This window comes from Rhinoderma darwinii, chromosome 3, assembly GCF_050947455.1.
Source record: "Rhinoderma darwinii isolate aRhiDar2 chromosome 3, aRhiDar2.hap1, whole genome shotgun sequence".
Lineage (NCBI taxonomy): Eukaryota > Metazoa > Chordata > Amphibia > Anura > Rhinodermatidae > Rhinoderma > Rhinoderma darwinii.
In genome coordinates this window covers 67384354-67401020 of record NC_134689.1, presented here as the reverse complement: position 1 = coordinate 67401020, position 16667 = coordinate 67384354, and the positions used below count along the sequence as shown (strand labels likewise).

The window sequence follows — 16667 nt, the reverse complement described above, 5'->3', positions numbered from 1 at the left end:
TCGGGTACTTGTGACTTTTTCATCACTTTTCATTCTATGTTTTGTGAGGGGTGGAGACCAAAAAATACCGGTTCTGGCAGTGTTCACCGTTTGAGAAAAATAAGATTATAGTTTTAAAACAGTTTGGGTCATTATGAATGTGGTGATACCAAATATGTGTGTTTTTTTTATGTTTTCATTTGTTTCCTATAATAAAAGACTTATTATAGGAAAAAAAAAGCAGTGTTTGGTTTCTTTAAATTTAAACTTTTATTTTTACACTTTTATTCAACTTTTTTATTAACTTTTTGTTTTGTCCCACTAGGGCACTTGAAGGCCTGCACTTTTGATATTTACTGTAATACATTTTACTACCCACTTGGTACAATGCATTAGAGTTGTCATTTATTCACTGACAGTGAGGCTATCATGCCCCGCCATGACAAGGAGGCCATTTTTAGGTCTCCGGTTGCAATAGCAATGATCGGCAACCCAGCTATCACATCGCAGCGATGCCGATGGGCTGCAAACCACTAAGATGTCGCAATTGCTTTTTATCGCGGCATCTAAGGGGTTAATGGCAGGGATCGGAGCTAGCTCCGTTCCCTGCCATTACAGCAGGGTGTCAGCTGTAACATACAGCTGACACCTGCGGCTGATGTCGCAGGTTTAGCTTCCGAGTCTGCGCCATCTTGTTTCTGGGGACGGAAGCCTTATAGGCCCTGCCTCCGAGCGGCCAAAGCAGCTAACGGAACTCCACGATTACATAGAGTTCCGATTTGCTGGTAAATCCCATAGATGCAGCGCTCGCTTTTGAGCGCTGCATTTAAGGGGTTAATTGGCTTTATCGGAGGCTATCTCCAATCCTGGCCGTGCAGCAGGGTATAAGCTGTAATAAACAGTTTCTGAGCCCGCACCAGCAACACAACGTACTATTACGTTGTTTTGCATTAAGACCTTGGCGAGAGCGACGTAATATTACTTGACATGTCCCCAAGGGGTTAATTAGTTTAGAAACAAGACGGCTTAGAGTTGAATCTAATTACAATGTATAATTATGTGAAAGGACAGTACAGAGATCTTTTGAATGATCTTTTTAGACTTAGACCTTTAACCCCTTCCCTCTTTAGCCACTTTTGACCTTCCTGACAGAGCCTCATTTTTCAAATCTGACATGTTTCACTTTATGTGGTAATAACTTCGGAATGCTTTCATCTCTCCAAGCGATTCTGAGATTGTTTTCTCGTGACACATTGGACTTTATGTTACTGGCAAAATTTGCTTGATACATTCATTAAATGTGAAAAACACCAAAATTTTGCGAAAAATTGCAAAAATGTGCATTTTTCTAAATTTAAATGTATCTTCTTGTAAGACAGGCAGTTATACCACACATAATAGTCGCTAATTAACATCCCCCATATGTCTACATTAGATTGACATCGTTTTTTGAACATCCTTTTAGCAGCAATTTCTCACATTTTCAAGAAAATTTCAAAAGGCTATTTTTACAGGGGCCAGTTCAGTTGTGAAGTAGCTTTTAGGGCTTTATATATTAGAAACCTCCAAAAAGTCACTCACGTTTCACAGGAATTAAACCAAAGTAGAGGTGAAATTGACAGATTTAATTTTTTGTTGTTGCAGAAATAAATTTTTAATCCATTTTTTTTGTAACACAAAGTTTTACCAAAGAAACGCAACTCAATATTTATTGCCCAGGTTCTGCAGTTTTAGGAAATATCCCACATGTGGCTATAGTGCGCTACTGGACTGAAGCACCGGCCTCAGAAGCAAAGGAGCACCTAGTGGATTTTGGGCCTCCTTTCTATTAGAATATATTTTAGGCACCATGTCCGCTTTGTAGAGCTCTAGGGGTACCAAAACAGTGGAAACCACCCAAAAATGACCCCATTTGGGAAACTACACCACTCGAGGAATTTATTTAGGGGTATAGTAAGCCTTTTGACTGGACAGTTGTTTTGCAGAAATTTTTAGAATTAGGCAATGAAAATGAAAATCTACATTCTTTCAAATAAAATGTAGGTTTAACAAAAAAAAATTAATTTCCAAAAGGACTAAAGAAGAAAAAGCACCACAACATTTGTAGAGCAATTTCTCCCGAGTAAAACAGTGTTCCACATGTGGTCAAAAACGGCTGTTTGAACAGACAGCAGGGCTTAGAAGGGAAAGAGCACCATTTGGCTTTTGGAGCTCAAATTTAGCAGGAATGGTTTGCAAAGCCCCTGAGGGACCAAAACAGTGGAAACCCCCCACAAGTGTCCCCATTTTGGAAACTGCACCCCTTGAGGAAATTATCTAAGGGTATAGTGAGCATTTTGACGCCGCAGGTTTTTTGCAGAAATTATTGGAAGTAGGCCGTGAAAATGAAAGTCTACATTCTTTCAAAGAAAATGTAGGTTTAGCTCATTTTTTCTCATTTCCACAAGGACTAAAGGAGTAAAAGTACGCAAAATTTGTAAAGCAATTTCTCCCGAGTAAAACAGTACCCCACATGTGGTAATAAACTGCTGTTTGGACACACGGCAGGGCTGAGAAGGGAAAGAGTGCCATTTGGCTTTTGGAGCTCAAATTTAGCAGGAATGGTTTGCGGAGGCCCTGTCACATTTGCAGAGCCCCAGAGACGACAAAACAATGAAAACGCACAAAAAGTGACCCCCATTTTGGAAACTACACCCCTTGAAGAATTAATCTACGGGTGTAGTGATCATTTTGACCCCACAGATGTTTCATAGAATTTATTAGAATTGGGCAGTGAAAATAAAAACAATCCTTTTTCTTCAATAAGACGTAGCTTTAGCCCAAGATTTTTCATTTTATCAACAAATAGAGGAAAAAAAGAACCCAAACATTTGTAAAGCAACTTCTCTGGAGTACGGCAATACCCCATATGTGGCCATGAACTGCTATTTGGGCACATGGCAAGGAACAGAAGAGAAGGAGCAACTTTTGGAGCATAGATTTTGCTGGATTGGTTTCTTGACACTATGTCGCTTTTGCAAAGCCCCTAAGGTACCAGTACAGTGGAAACTACCCAAAAGGGACTCCATTTGTGATATTACTCCCCTTGAGGAATTAATCTAGTGGTTTAGTGAGCATTTTGACCCCACAGGTCTTTCATAGATTATATTTGAATTGGGCAGTGAAAATAAAACTTAAATTTTTTTTCCAATAAGACGTAGCTTTAGCGCCAAAATTTTCTCAAAAAATAAAGCAGAAAAAGAACCCCAACATTTGTTAAGCAATTTCTCCCGAGTATGGAAATACCCTATATGTGGTTATAAACAAATTTTTGGGCACACGGCAGGGCTCAGAGGGGAAGGAGAGCCATTTGGCTTTCGGAGTACAGATTTTGCTGGATTGGTTTCTGGTCGCTACGTAGCATTTGCAAAATCCCTGTGGGACCAAAACAGTGGAAATCCCCAAAAAGTGACTCCCATTTTGGAAACTACACCCCTCAAGATATTCACCTAGGGGTGTAGTGAGCATGTTAACCCCACAGGTGTTTTGCATAAATTAGTGTGCACTCGATATTGCAGAGTAAAAATTGGATTTTTCCATAGATATGCCAATATGTGGTGCCCAGCTTGTGCAACCATAACAAGACAGCCTCTAATTATTTTACTGTGTTTCCCGGTTTTAGAATCACCCACCAGAGCTCAGGAGTGAGAGAATACCATGCGAAATTGAGGCCTAATTTGGCGATTTACACAGAATTGGTTCACAATTGCGGAGGCTCAGATGGGAAATAATAAAAGAAACCCCACAGAAGTGACCCCATTTTAGAAACTACACCCCTAAGGGGTGTAGTGAGCGTTTTCACCCCACAGGTCTTTTCCATAAATGAATGTGCTGCGTATGGTGCAAAGTATTCAGTGGCAAGTATGCTGTGCCCAGCTTATGCCACTGGAGACTCACATCCCAAAAATTGTTAAAAGGGTTCTCCCGGGTATAGCGGTGCCATATATGTGGAAGTAAACTGCTGTTGGGCACGTTGTAGGGCGCCATTTGGCTTTTAAAGCGTAGATTTTGCTTGGTAGTAGTTTTGTTTGAGTATTACTGGTGTTTCCGTTTATAATGTGGGGGCATAAGGGGCATAATGGGGTAAACAATAAAATAATCCATTGATGTGTGTTACGCTGTGAAGCAATCATTTCTGCACAGGCCGGTGTTGCACTGATAAACGGTGTCTTTACTTATCCCCCTTTTGGTCCACACTCCGCACCTTTGCAGTTTGGGGAATTTTACTGGGAAAATGTTGTCCTGGTATAATACGGGCACCCTCGCTTCTAGCAGATATGTTTGGGCCCCCCTTTCCTGGTTCCCTAATTTTAGGGCCCCGATAAATCGCCTCTTGAAACAGACGAAATGTTCCCCTCATATTTTTTATTTCCTGACTTATGGAAGCCTTAACCAATTTTATTTTTTCATAGACGTAGTGGTATGAGGGCTGTTTTTTTGCGGGACGAGCTGTAGTTATTATTGGTGCCATTTTGGGGTACATGCGACTTTTTGATCACTTTTTATCCAATTTTTTGAGAGGCAAGGTGACCAAAAAACAGCAATTCTGCCACAATTTTTTATGGTTTTTTTTTATACAGCGTTCACCAAGCATTATAAATTACATGTTAACTTTATTCTGCGGGTCAGTCCGATTCTGGCGATACCAAATTTATAGCACTTTTTTATGTTTTACAACTTTTTGCACATTAATATTACTTTTGTAAAATAATGTATTTTTTTTTTTGGCCATGTTGTGAGAACCATAACTTTTACAAAATTTTTGTCAACGGAGCTGTATGAGGGCTTGTTTTTGCGAGACGAGCTATAGTTTTTATAGGCACCATTTTTGGATACATGCGACTTTTTGATCACTTTTTATTTCAACTTTTGTAGGGCAAAGTGACCAAAAAACAGAAATTCTGTCAATATTTTTTACGGGTTTTTTTGACGCCGTTCACCGCGTGGAATAAATAACTATGTTTTTTTTAATAATAAAGGACTTGATAATGGAAAAAGGGCAATTGTGTTTTATTTTATTACTTAAAAATCTTATTATATTTTTTACAACTTTTTTTCACATATGTTTTTACTTTTTTTTACCCTTTACTTTAGTCCCACTAGGGGACTTGAAGATCCAACTGTCAGATTTTTTTTTCTAATACATTGCACTACCTACGTAGTGTAATGTATTAGATCTGTCAGTCATTCACTGACAGCAAGCCGATTAGGCTTTGCCTCCGAGCGGGGCCTGATCTGCTTCCGTAATGGCAAACAGGAGGCCATTGTTAGGTCTCCTGGTGTCATAATAGCAGTCGACAGTCGTGCGATTGCAGGGCACAGCTGCCGATCTGCTAGCAACCACAAAGATGCAGCGATAGGATCCAATCGCTGCATCTGAGGGGTTAATGGCAGGGATCGGAGCTAGCTCCGGTTCCTGCCGTTACAAGTGGATGTCAGCTGTAACATACAGCTGATATCCACCGCTGATGACGCCGGCTCATCTCCTGAGTCTGTGCCATCTTGCCGGCAGGCACACCGGGAGGCCAGTATTAGGCCTCCGGTTGCCATTGCAGCCACCGACACCCCGGCGATTTCATTGCTGGGGTGTCGATGAGCTGCAAATGCCTTAAATGTAGCGATCGGTTTTGATGGCTGCATTTAAGGGCTTAATGGCGGGGATCGAAGCTAACTTAGTTCCCCGCCGTTACAGCAGGATGTCAGCTATCAGATACAGCTGACATCCGGAGATGATGGCACCAACTCAGCTTCTGAGCCGGTGCCATGCATTTGAGGTAAGTATACAACATTTTGCGGGAAGCACTGGCTTTCCATGTTGTATACTTACGACAAATGTTGGGAAGGGGTTAAGGGTATTTTCACACGGCTTATTTTCTGACGTTTTGCTGGCCGTAAACTGTCAACAAACAGCCGAAAAATAGGAAGCAGTTTTTTTTAAACGCCTGCGTTACAAAACGCCTGCAAAAAAGAAGTGCATGTCACTTCTTGAGCCGTTTTTGGAGGCGTTTTGCATTGACTATAGAAAAACAGCTCCAAAAACGGTCTTAAAAACGGCAGCGAAAAACGCAAGTTGCTTAAAAATCGTCTGAAAATCAGGAGCTGTTTTCCCTTGAAAAGAGCTCCGTATTTTCAGAAGTTTTTTGCTAAGCGTGGGAACATACCCTAACAAGGACAAGGGGGCATCCTCTATGTCTAGAGGAAAAAAGGTTTCACCATCATCACGGGCATTGATTCTTTACTGTAAGAGCAGTGAGACTAAATAACTCTGCCACAGGTTGTTGTGATGCTTGATTCATTGATCAAGTTTAAGCAAGGCCTTGATGTCTTTCTTAAAAAATATAATATTGCAACTTATGAGCACTAGATTCTGGAGATGGGATGTTGATCAAGGGATTTATTCTGTTTTATCCTATGGGCCAATGCACACGACCCTGGTTTCCACGGTGTATTGCCCGGAGCAAATCAATCAATGTGTGCACGATCCGTGAATTGCCACTATGCATCCGCCCATGCTGTAATCATGGACTGTGCACACAGCTAGGGCCATGTGCATGAGGCCTTAAAGCACCTGGGTCCAAATACAAAATCTGTTTTTAACAGGGCCCCCAACTATAACAGGTCATTTTTAATTCTGGTCTCCTCATATGGGAAAAAGTCCTTTTTGGCCCTCTCAGACTCCAGGGTCTGGGTGCGATCGCAAACTCTGCACCCCCTATATTAACTCTTCTGTATATGTTTATCTACAGTATCTAGACATTTTCACATTTTCATTTGAAAATATCCAGTCATCTAGAGGCAAGAAAGAAATATAAACACTGACCATATAGTAACATGCAAACATTCATGTTCTGTATTAAAAGAAAGTGTTTATTTACATATATCAGTCATTAATATAAAGTATTTTCACATGTCAACGCATGTCAACCTGGAGAAATTAAGGCGCTTACTTAGTAAGTGGCTAAATGTTCTTTCATATAACATGTGGTTGTGTAGAATATTTTGTAGACCTTAAGCAGCTTTTATAGCAATTTTAGAATAATTTTTTAAGACAGATTTTTCAAACAATCCATCTAAATAAAAATATAAAAAAGTTTTTGTGACAAAGAAGACGTGTGTTCATGAAACATTGCTGCTAAATTTCTATGACCAGAAGCAACCTCATGTAACGTTTATTTGTTTTTGTTTTCCTCCGGTCAATACAAAATAGTTACAACCAACATAAATATTTAAGAATATATTTATATATAATTTATATTTAAATTTAATGGCGTAATACTGCATGAATAAATTAAAAATATTTACATGTCATTTGTGGCAGCACATTCTAGATTATTCTGCTGTCCCTTTAATAAACAAGAGTACAATAAACCATGCTCTTCCAGCATACCTAAAGAGTCTTTCAGGGAAGATACTGGAATTTCGAAAGTGGGTAACTTTAAGTCAGCAGAATAGCAAGAAAGGGGAATAAATAAATGTTTGTGTGTGTATTTATATATACAGGATAGATAGATAGATAGATAGATAGATAGATAGATAGATAGATAGATAGATAGATAGATAGATAGATAGATAGATAGATAGATAGATAGATAGATAGACAGACAGACAGTGTAACGTCTATGGCCGGGGGCCGTCGTTCAGACTTACCCTCTGACGGACCCCCGGCCATGGACATGTGTCTTCTCGGCGTCAGCTCCCTCCAGGGAGACGCCGACACTCACTTCAGTGTCCTCGGACTGTTTACCGCAGGGTGCGCGCGCCCGCGTGTGCACGGCTTTAACACGTGAGCGTTGTTGTATACCTAAATTTGTTTTCCAAATTGTCTCCCAGTGTTTCCTAATTCCCAGTGTTACCCGTTCCTGCTGCCTGTACCCTGTATCCCGTGCTATCATATCTGCTGTGAAAGTCAAGTCGTGTCTTCTGCTGCATCCACTGTGCCACCTGCAGAGAAAGTCAAGTCGTGTCTTCCGCTGCATCCATGGTGCCACCTGCTGTGAAAGTCAAGTCGTGTTCCTGCTACTGACTACATTGCCTCAGGTACCCGTTGTGAACTATAGACATTGTTTTGTACCTTGTTGGCCAGCTGCTACCCCACTACGCGGTACGGCCCAGTGGGTCCACACCCCCGCCGTGACAGTTAGATAGATAGATGACTGACAGACAGATAGACAGAAAGATAGATATATGATAGATAGATAGATAGATAGATAGATAGATAGATAGATAGATAGATAGATAGATAGATAGATAGATAGATAGATAGATAGATAGATAGACCTGTATATTTCGAATGCGTGTATATTTCAAAGAATTGTACCTGTGCAATGGAATTGAGCTCTTTCTTTGGAGTCCACCACTCACTGTCTATATCCAGTACATCACAGTAGTCAATATGGCTGGCTGATTGTGTACAGTTCTAAATGCAATTAATTATGGTTTCTGACCCAAACCATAAGGTGTACATATATATATTTAAAAATGATTATAGTTTTGTTCTGTATAGGAAAATTGCTACTCTTCCCATGTGACATAGGCTGGCAGCAACACATTTTCAGAAATTAATGGTGTGTGTGTGTGTGCGTGCGCACATATTTCTCAAAAAGACCATAGGTCATCATAGAACCATCAACCATCATAGAAGAATGTCAATCTTCCCTTCCCCTATTAGTCTTTTCTCAGTCTTTGAACTTCTTAAGTTCAACAATATACAAGGAGTATTACAACTCTCATATGCACGTAAGCTGTTTTGAGCTTTCCGGCCACGCATTGGTTAACTTAAGCGTTGTTATTGTGTTTACCCAGCGCTCACACTAAAGAGGTGACCGGTGCCATCTTGCTGCCATCCTCCTCCCAGGGCTGCAGATTCTGAAGTGCAAATAAGGAAGAGTTGTGCAAACACAGAGGGTCCGGCTGGATGGAGTCACTGAGTGATTTCTGGAAGGCATCGTGCTGCAGCTGGAGCATCAGTCTGTTCGCCTGTTGCCTCTCTGCCTCCCTCTCTTCAGCTGTCTGTCTCCTACAAGGAAGCAAATTAAATTTCACATCAACATTAAATAACCCGTCCATGCATTTAAATAGGCGTTTAAGACGTCCTCTGCCATTGATTACATTTCCAATAATGATTATCATCAGTACTGAAAGTGCAGTGTCTATGGGGGCTGATTACTACTGAATGAAATAAATGTAATAAACATGGGACATGCTGTGATTGCAGAGACGGCTGACGCTAGTGTAAAACAAGCCGCTTGCCGTAGTCATATTAAGAATAGTACATAGCTCAAAATGACGCAGAAATTCGCTCCACCCTCAATTTCAAATCAAGGGCGCACTAGATTGTGTCCTGTGGTGCCAATTGCTGCCACATAATTATCGCATCCATGCTATAAACTTCATTAGTAGCCCGTTTATGCAACATTGTCCAGGAAAATAATAACGCCCGAGAAAATAATTCCCATTATTTCTCCCTTCTCTGTAATATGCCAGTGATAAAAGCAAGAATAATGCAGATTTCTGACAATAAGCAAAGAATTACAAATTCTACAGTATTTGCTAAATAAATTATTAATTTGCTGTTGTTGTGGTTATTATAATTATTTCATATTTCATATATTGATTGTTGTTATTATACTACTAAATTATACTTATAGTTATTATTACACTAGTATAATATACTATTAGTTATAAATATATTATTGGCAGTTTTTACGCTGCTGTAGAGTTTGTTATTATTTATACACCATTAGGGCTATTCCGTTTAGAAAAAAGTTGGCTTTGGGGCGATCTATATACAATAAACAAATATATAATTGTACAGTACAGAGATCTTTCTAATGATCTTTTCACACCTAGGCCTGTAACAAGGATAAGGAGGCATCCACTACGTCTAGAGGAAAAGGGTTTCACCCTTAATTGGTGTCATGATTCAGCATTAACTGCAAAGGGGAGAAATTTCCTCAATCTGTTGCAGGAAAATTTTATGAGCCAGTTTGTAGAAGACCCGACTAGAGGTGACGCTCTGTTGGATCTGGTCATTTCCAATAATGCCAAGCTTGTTGGGAATATCAATGTTAGTGAAAACCTCTGTAACAGTGATCACAATATAATTCGATTTTACCTATACTGTAAAAAACAAACACAGGTTGGGAGGGCAAAAACACTTAATTTTAAGAAGTCCATTACCCCCAGGATGAGAGCTGCAATTCAGGACATAGACTGGGAGGAACTAATGTCAAATAAAGGTTTAAATGGGAGATTTTAAAATCTACTTTGGGTAATTATAGTGCAAAATGTATTCCTATAGGTAAGTATAAACGAATAAAATGAAACCCCACATGGCTTACACCATCTGTAAATAAGGCAATATATGACAAAAACATTTGAAAAAGGCAAATACGAAGGTACAGCTGTAGCCCTTTTAAATTATAAAGAGCTTAATAAAATCTGTAAAAAAGTAATAAAATCAGCCAAAATGCAAAATGAAAGGCAGGTGGCCAAGGATAGTAAAACAAATCCCAAAAATTTCTGCAAGTATGTAAATACAAAAAAGCCAAGGTCTTAACATGTTGGACCCCTAAATAGTTGAAGGCAGAGTTACTAAATGGGTTGTTTAGCTCTGTATATACAAAGGAAGAAAGAGCAGCTGATGTAGCCGGTGCCAGTGCTGTTAATATATCAGTCGATATACTGAATTGGCTGAATGTAGATATTGTCCAAGCTAACTTAAATAAAATAAATGTACACAAGGCCCCGGGACCAGATTGGTTACGCCCTAGAGTTCTTAAAGAGCTTAGTTCAGTTATTTCTGTCCCCCTTTTCATAATATTCAGAGATTCTCTAGTGACTGGTATAGTGTCAAGGGACTGGTGCAGGACAAATGTGGTGCCTAATTATAGACCAGTAAGCTTATTATCCATCATGGGGAAAATGTTTGAGGGGCTATTGAGGGACTATATTCAGGATTATGTGGCAAAAAATAGTATTAGAAGTGACAGCGAGCACGGTTTTACTAAGGACAGAAGTTGTTAAACCAACCTGATTTATTTTTATGAAGAGGTGAGCAGAAGCCTAGACAGAGGGGCCGCTGTGGATATAGTGTTTTTGGACTTTGCAAAGGCATTTGACACTGTCCCTCATAGACGTCTAATGGGTAAATTAAGGACTTGTGGTCAATGATTCCTACTGCAACGACCCGCCCTAGGCGACGGGGTACAACTGGGCGGCGGTCCCTGCGCTCAGTAAGTGCACGACAAACACGACAAACATACAAAGGAACACAAGCAAGGAAAAGGGGCCGTTGCCCACGGCAACACCGTGAGCAACCAGAGTGGTGAACGAGCCGAGTCAAGCCAGGAGTGTGCGAGGTACAAAACGAAAAGCAGAAGAGTAGTCGGTAAGCCAGGGTCTGTATGGAGCAGGATCAAAAATAGCAGGAGCTGTAGCTGGGCCAGGAAACCACAAGGAAAGAATCACAAGCACCGAGGGACAGGAAGGGCAGGCTTAAATAGACCGAGGGCGGGAGCTAGCTGAGTCTGGCCAGGTTACGATAGGCTCTCCCACTCCTAAGCCTGCCAGCCTGAATGGTGGAAGCAGGAGTCAGTCTCAGGGATGTATTCTCAGGTGCTGACTGATTAGTTCTGGGAGTTAACCCCGAAGCTGTGCCTGGCAGATTCTTTACACCTACTCTAATTTTATGCTTCATGGTATGTTCACACGGCCTATTTTCAGCCATTTTTCAAGCCGTAAACGTGTAAAATACGGGGGCTGAACGCCTCCAAACATCTGCCCATTGATTTCAACAGGAAAAATAGTGTTCTGTTCCCACGGGGCATTTTTTAATTGGCAGTTTTCAAAAAAAGAAGTGCATGTCACTTCTTGAGCCGTTTTTGGAGCAGTTTTTCATCATGTCAATAGAAAAACAGCTCCAAAAACGGCAGTAAAAAACGCATCAAAAAACACCTGATGCATAAAAACGGCTGTAAATCAGAGGCTGTTTTCCCTTGAAAATAGCTCTGTTTTTTCAGACGTTTTTGGTTAAGGGTATGTGCACACAAAGTGCTTTCAGTCGTATTTCGGGGCGTTTACCCCTCGAAAAACGCCTGTAAAACGGAAGAAGAGCGCCTACAAACATCTGCCCATTGATTTCCATGAGAAATACGGCGTTCTGTTCCGGCGCGGCGTTTTTTTACACCTAATTTTAAAAAAACGGCGCATAAAAAGACGTCCGTGAAAAAGAAGTGCATGTCACTTCTTGAGCCGTTTTTGACTCTATAGAAAAACAGCCCCAAAAACAGCTGTAAAGAAATGCCGCAAAAAACGCGAGTGGCTTAAAAAGTCTGAAAATCAGGAGCTGTTTTCAAGGGAAAACAGCTCCTGATTTTCTGACGTTTTTTAAGCCACTCGCGTTTTTCTGACGTTTTTGATTTTGTGTGTGAACATACCCTCAAAATGCACTGAAATAAGCCTGCAAACATCTTCCCATTAATTTCAATGGGAAGTACACTGTGCTTTTCACATGAGGCTTATTTTTACGCTGCTGAATTCAAAAAACGCCTTGTAGGGGTACGTGCACACGGCTTATTTTCGGTAATTTTTCGGGCCGTAAACGGCCGAAAAACGCCCGGGAAATTAGAAGCAGAACGCCTCCAATCATATGCCCATTGATTTCAATGGGAAATACGGCGTTATGTTCCAACGGGCCACGAAAAATAAGTGCATGTCACTTCTTGAGATGTTTTTGGAGCCGTTTTTCATTGTCTCTATAGAAAAACAGCTCTAAAAACAACCGTAAAAAACGCTGCGAAAAAAACGCGAGTTGCTAATAAAATTTCTGAAAATCAGGAGCTGTTTTCAAGGGAATATTGTATTTTCAGAAGTTTTTTAGTAAAGCGTGTGCACATACCCTAAAAAGAAGCCTCATAAAAAGTAGTAGCATGTCACTTCTTGAGGCATTTCTGGAGCTGATTTTCCATTGACACTATGAAAAATGCTAAAAAAAATGCATCAAAAGAAGCTTCAAATTAAAAGAAGCTTCAAAAACACCTTGAAATAAGAGGCTGTTTTCCCTTGAAAACAGCTCTGTTAAGGCACATTCAGACGTGGCGGAATTGTTGAACTCCGCTGCGGACAACCCGCAGTGGAATACTGCAGCTGCCGTTTTTTACATTTGTTTCTATACATTTTTAGGAAACTCAGTTCAGACTTGCGGAAAATAACTGTGCATAATTTAGGCTGCGATGCAGAATTCTCCCTCCACAGCATGCTTATTATGTTGCGGAGAAGAAGCGGACTTTCACTGCCGATTTCAGCCTTTGCAATACAAAAACTGAAATCTGTGGCAAGTCCACTGTGATATCTGCAACGTCTGAATTACCTGTCAAATATGCAAATGTTGGTGCAGATTCGTTGCGTAATTGCCCCGAATCTGCACCAATATTCGGAGCGGAAAAATTCTGCCACGTCTGAACATGGCCTAATTTTCAGCCATTTTTACTTGTGCATGTGAACATACCCTTAGGGCATGCCCTGACGTGGCAGATTTCTTCCGCCACTGTCCGCATCAATACCGCACAGAATCTGCGTTGCAGATTCTCTTGCGGCTTTGCCTAAAATGGGCATTAAATTGATGCAGACTAGCCGTTGCGTATTGAGGGGAAGAGGGCTTCCCTTCTCTCTATCAGTGCAGGATAGAGAGAAGGGACAGCCCTTTCCCTAGTAAAAGTAAAAAGAAATTCATACTTACCCGGCCGTTGTCTTGGTGATGCGTCCCTCTTTCGCCATCCAGCCCGACCTCCCTGGATGACGCGGCAGTCCATGTGACCGCTGCAGCCTGTGATTGGTCTGTGATTGGCTGCAGCAGTCACATGGGCTGAAACATCATCCCGGGAGGCCGGAATGGAGGAAGAAGCAGGGAGTTCTCGGTAAGTATGAACTTCTATTTTTTTTACAGGTTGATGTATATTGTGATCGGAAGTCACTGTCCAGGGTGCTGAAAGAGTTAAGCGATAGGCAGGAACTGTTCAGACTGGAGGAAGAAGCAGGGAGTTCTCGGTAAGTATGAACTTCTATTTTTTTTTACAGGTTGATGTATATTGTGATCGGAAGTCACTGTCCAGGGTGCTGGAACAGTTCCTGCTGATAGCTTAACTCTTTCAGCACCCTGGACAGTGACTATTTACTGACGTCGCCTAGCAGCGCTCACGTAATTATGGGTGCACACACGTAGTCACCCGTAATTACGGGAGCCCCATTGACTTCCTCAGTCTGGCTGTAGACCTAGAAATACATAGGTCCAGCCAGAATGAAGAAATGTCACATAGTTACATAGTTACATAGTTAGTACGGCTGAAAAAAGACACATGTCCATCAAGTTCAACCAAGGGAAGGGAAAAGGGAAGGAAAAATTTCTACACATAGGAGCTAATATTTTTTTGTTCTAGGAAATTATCTAACCCTTTTTTAAAGCCATCTACTGTCCCTGCTGTGACCAGCTCCTGCGGTAGGCTATTCCATAAATTCACCGTTCTTACTGTAAAGAAGCCTTGTCGCCTCTGCAGCTTGAACCTTTTTTTCTCCAGACGGAGGGAGTGCCCCCTTCTTTTTTGAGCGGGTTTTACAAGGAACAGGATATCACCATATTTTTTGTATGTGCCATTAATATATTTATATAAGTTAATCATGTCCCCCCTTAGTCGTCTTTTTTCAAGGCTAAATAGGTTTAATTCTTTCAATCTTTCCTCATAACTTAAATTCTCCATGCCCCTTATTAGCTTTGTTGCTCTTCTTTGTATTTTTTCCAACTCCAGGGCATCCTTTCTATGAACTGGAGCCCAGAACTGAACTGCATATTCTAGATGAGGCCTCACTAATGCTTTGTAAAGTGGCATTATTACATCCCTGTCCCGCGAGTCCATGCCTCTTTTAATACACGACAATATCCTGCTGGCCTTTGAAGCAGCTGATTGACACTGCATGCTGTTATTGAGTTTATGATTTACAAGTACACCCAGATCCTTCTCAACAAGTGAATCCGCCAGTGTAGCGCCCCCTAGGACATATGATGCATGCAGGTTGTTGGTACCCAGATGCATAACTTTACATTTATCTACATTAAACTTCATTTGCCAAGTGGACGCCCAAACACTTAGTTTGTTTAAATCTGCCTGCAATTCATGAACATCTTCCATAGACTGAACTATATTACATAGCTTGGTGTCATCTGCAAAAATAGAAATAGTGCTATTAATCCCTTCCTCTATATCATTAATAAATAAGTTGAATAATAGGGGTCCCAGCACTGAACCCTGGGGTACACCACTTATAACCGGTGACCATTCAGAGTAGGAATCATTGACCACAACTCTCTGGATACGGTCCTTGAGCCAATTCTCAATCCAATTACAAACTATATTTTCTAAACCTATAGTCCTTAATTTACCCATTAGGCATCTATGGGGGACAGTGTCAAATGCCTTTGCAAAGTCCAAAAACACTAAATCCACAGCGGCCCCTCTGTCTAGACTTCTGCTCACCTCTTCATAAAAACAGATTAGGTTAGTTTGACAACTTCTGTCCTTAGTAAAACCGTGCTGGCTGTCACTTATAATGCTATTTATTGTCACATAATCCTGTATATAGTCCCTCAATAGCCCCTCAAACATTTTCCCCACGATGGATGTTAAGCTTACTGGTCTATAATTACCCGGGGAAGACCTAGAGCCCTTTTTGAAAATAGGCACCACATTTGCCCTGCGCCAGTCCCTTGGCACTATACCAGTCACTAGAGATTCTCTGAATATTATGAAAAGGGGGACAGAAATAACTGAACTAAGCTCTTTAAGAATTCTAGGGTGTAACCCATCTGGTCCCGGGGCCTTCATCCAATTTAGTATATCAACTGATATATTAACAGCACTGGCACCGGCTACATCAGCTGCTCTTTCTTCTGTTGTATATACAGAGCTAAAGAACCCATTTAGTAACTCTGCCTTCTCTTGATCCCCTGTGATCAACTCCCCATTACCATTATCTAGGGGTCCTACATGTTCAGACCTTGGCTTTTTTGCATTTATATGCTTGAAGAATTTTTTAGGATTTGTTGTACTATCCTTGGCCACCTGCCTTTCATTTTGTATTTTTGCTAATTTTATTAAATTTTTACAGATTTTATTAAGCTCTTTATATTTTACAAAGGCTACAGCTGTACCCTCAGATTTGTATTTTTTAAATGCCCTTTTTTTGTCATGTATTGCCCCTTTCACAGAAGGTGTAAGCCATGTGGGGTTTAATTTGAGTCGTTTATACTTATTACCTGTAGGAATAAATTTTGCACTATAATAACTCAAAGTAGATTTGAAAATCTCCCATTTATCATTTGTTCCATTATTTGACATTAGTTCTTCCCAGTCTATATCCTGAATTGCCGCCCTCATCCTGGGGAAATTGGCTTTCTTAAAATTAAATGTTTTTGCCCTCCCAGCCTGCGTTTGTTTTTTACAGTATAGGTAAAATGTAACTATATTGTGATCACTGTTACCGAGGTTTTCACGAACATTGACATTCCCAACAAGATCTGCATTATTAGAAATGACCAGATCCAACAGAGCTTCACCTCTAGTCGGGTCTTCCACAAACTGGCCCATAAAATTTTCCTG

At 40.7% G+C, this 16667-nt stretch overlaps 1 protein-coding gene across 1 annotated transcript in view; it reads right to left on the bottom strand.

The window, feature by feature from the left end:
• Positions 1 to 8823: 8823 nt before the first annotated feature.
• TLX3 (T cell leukemia homeobox 3) overlaps positions 8824 to 16667 on the bottom strand; it is a 37479-nt gene continuing 29635 nt past the window's right edge. Inside the window, exon 3 of the mRNA XM_075859966.1 lies at positions 8824 to 9034. Coding sequence (XP_075716081.1) covers positions 8824 to 9034 — 211 coding nt within the window. The remainder of the gene's footprint in view (positions 9035 to 16667) is intronic.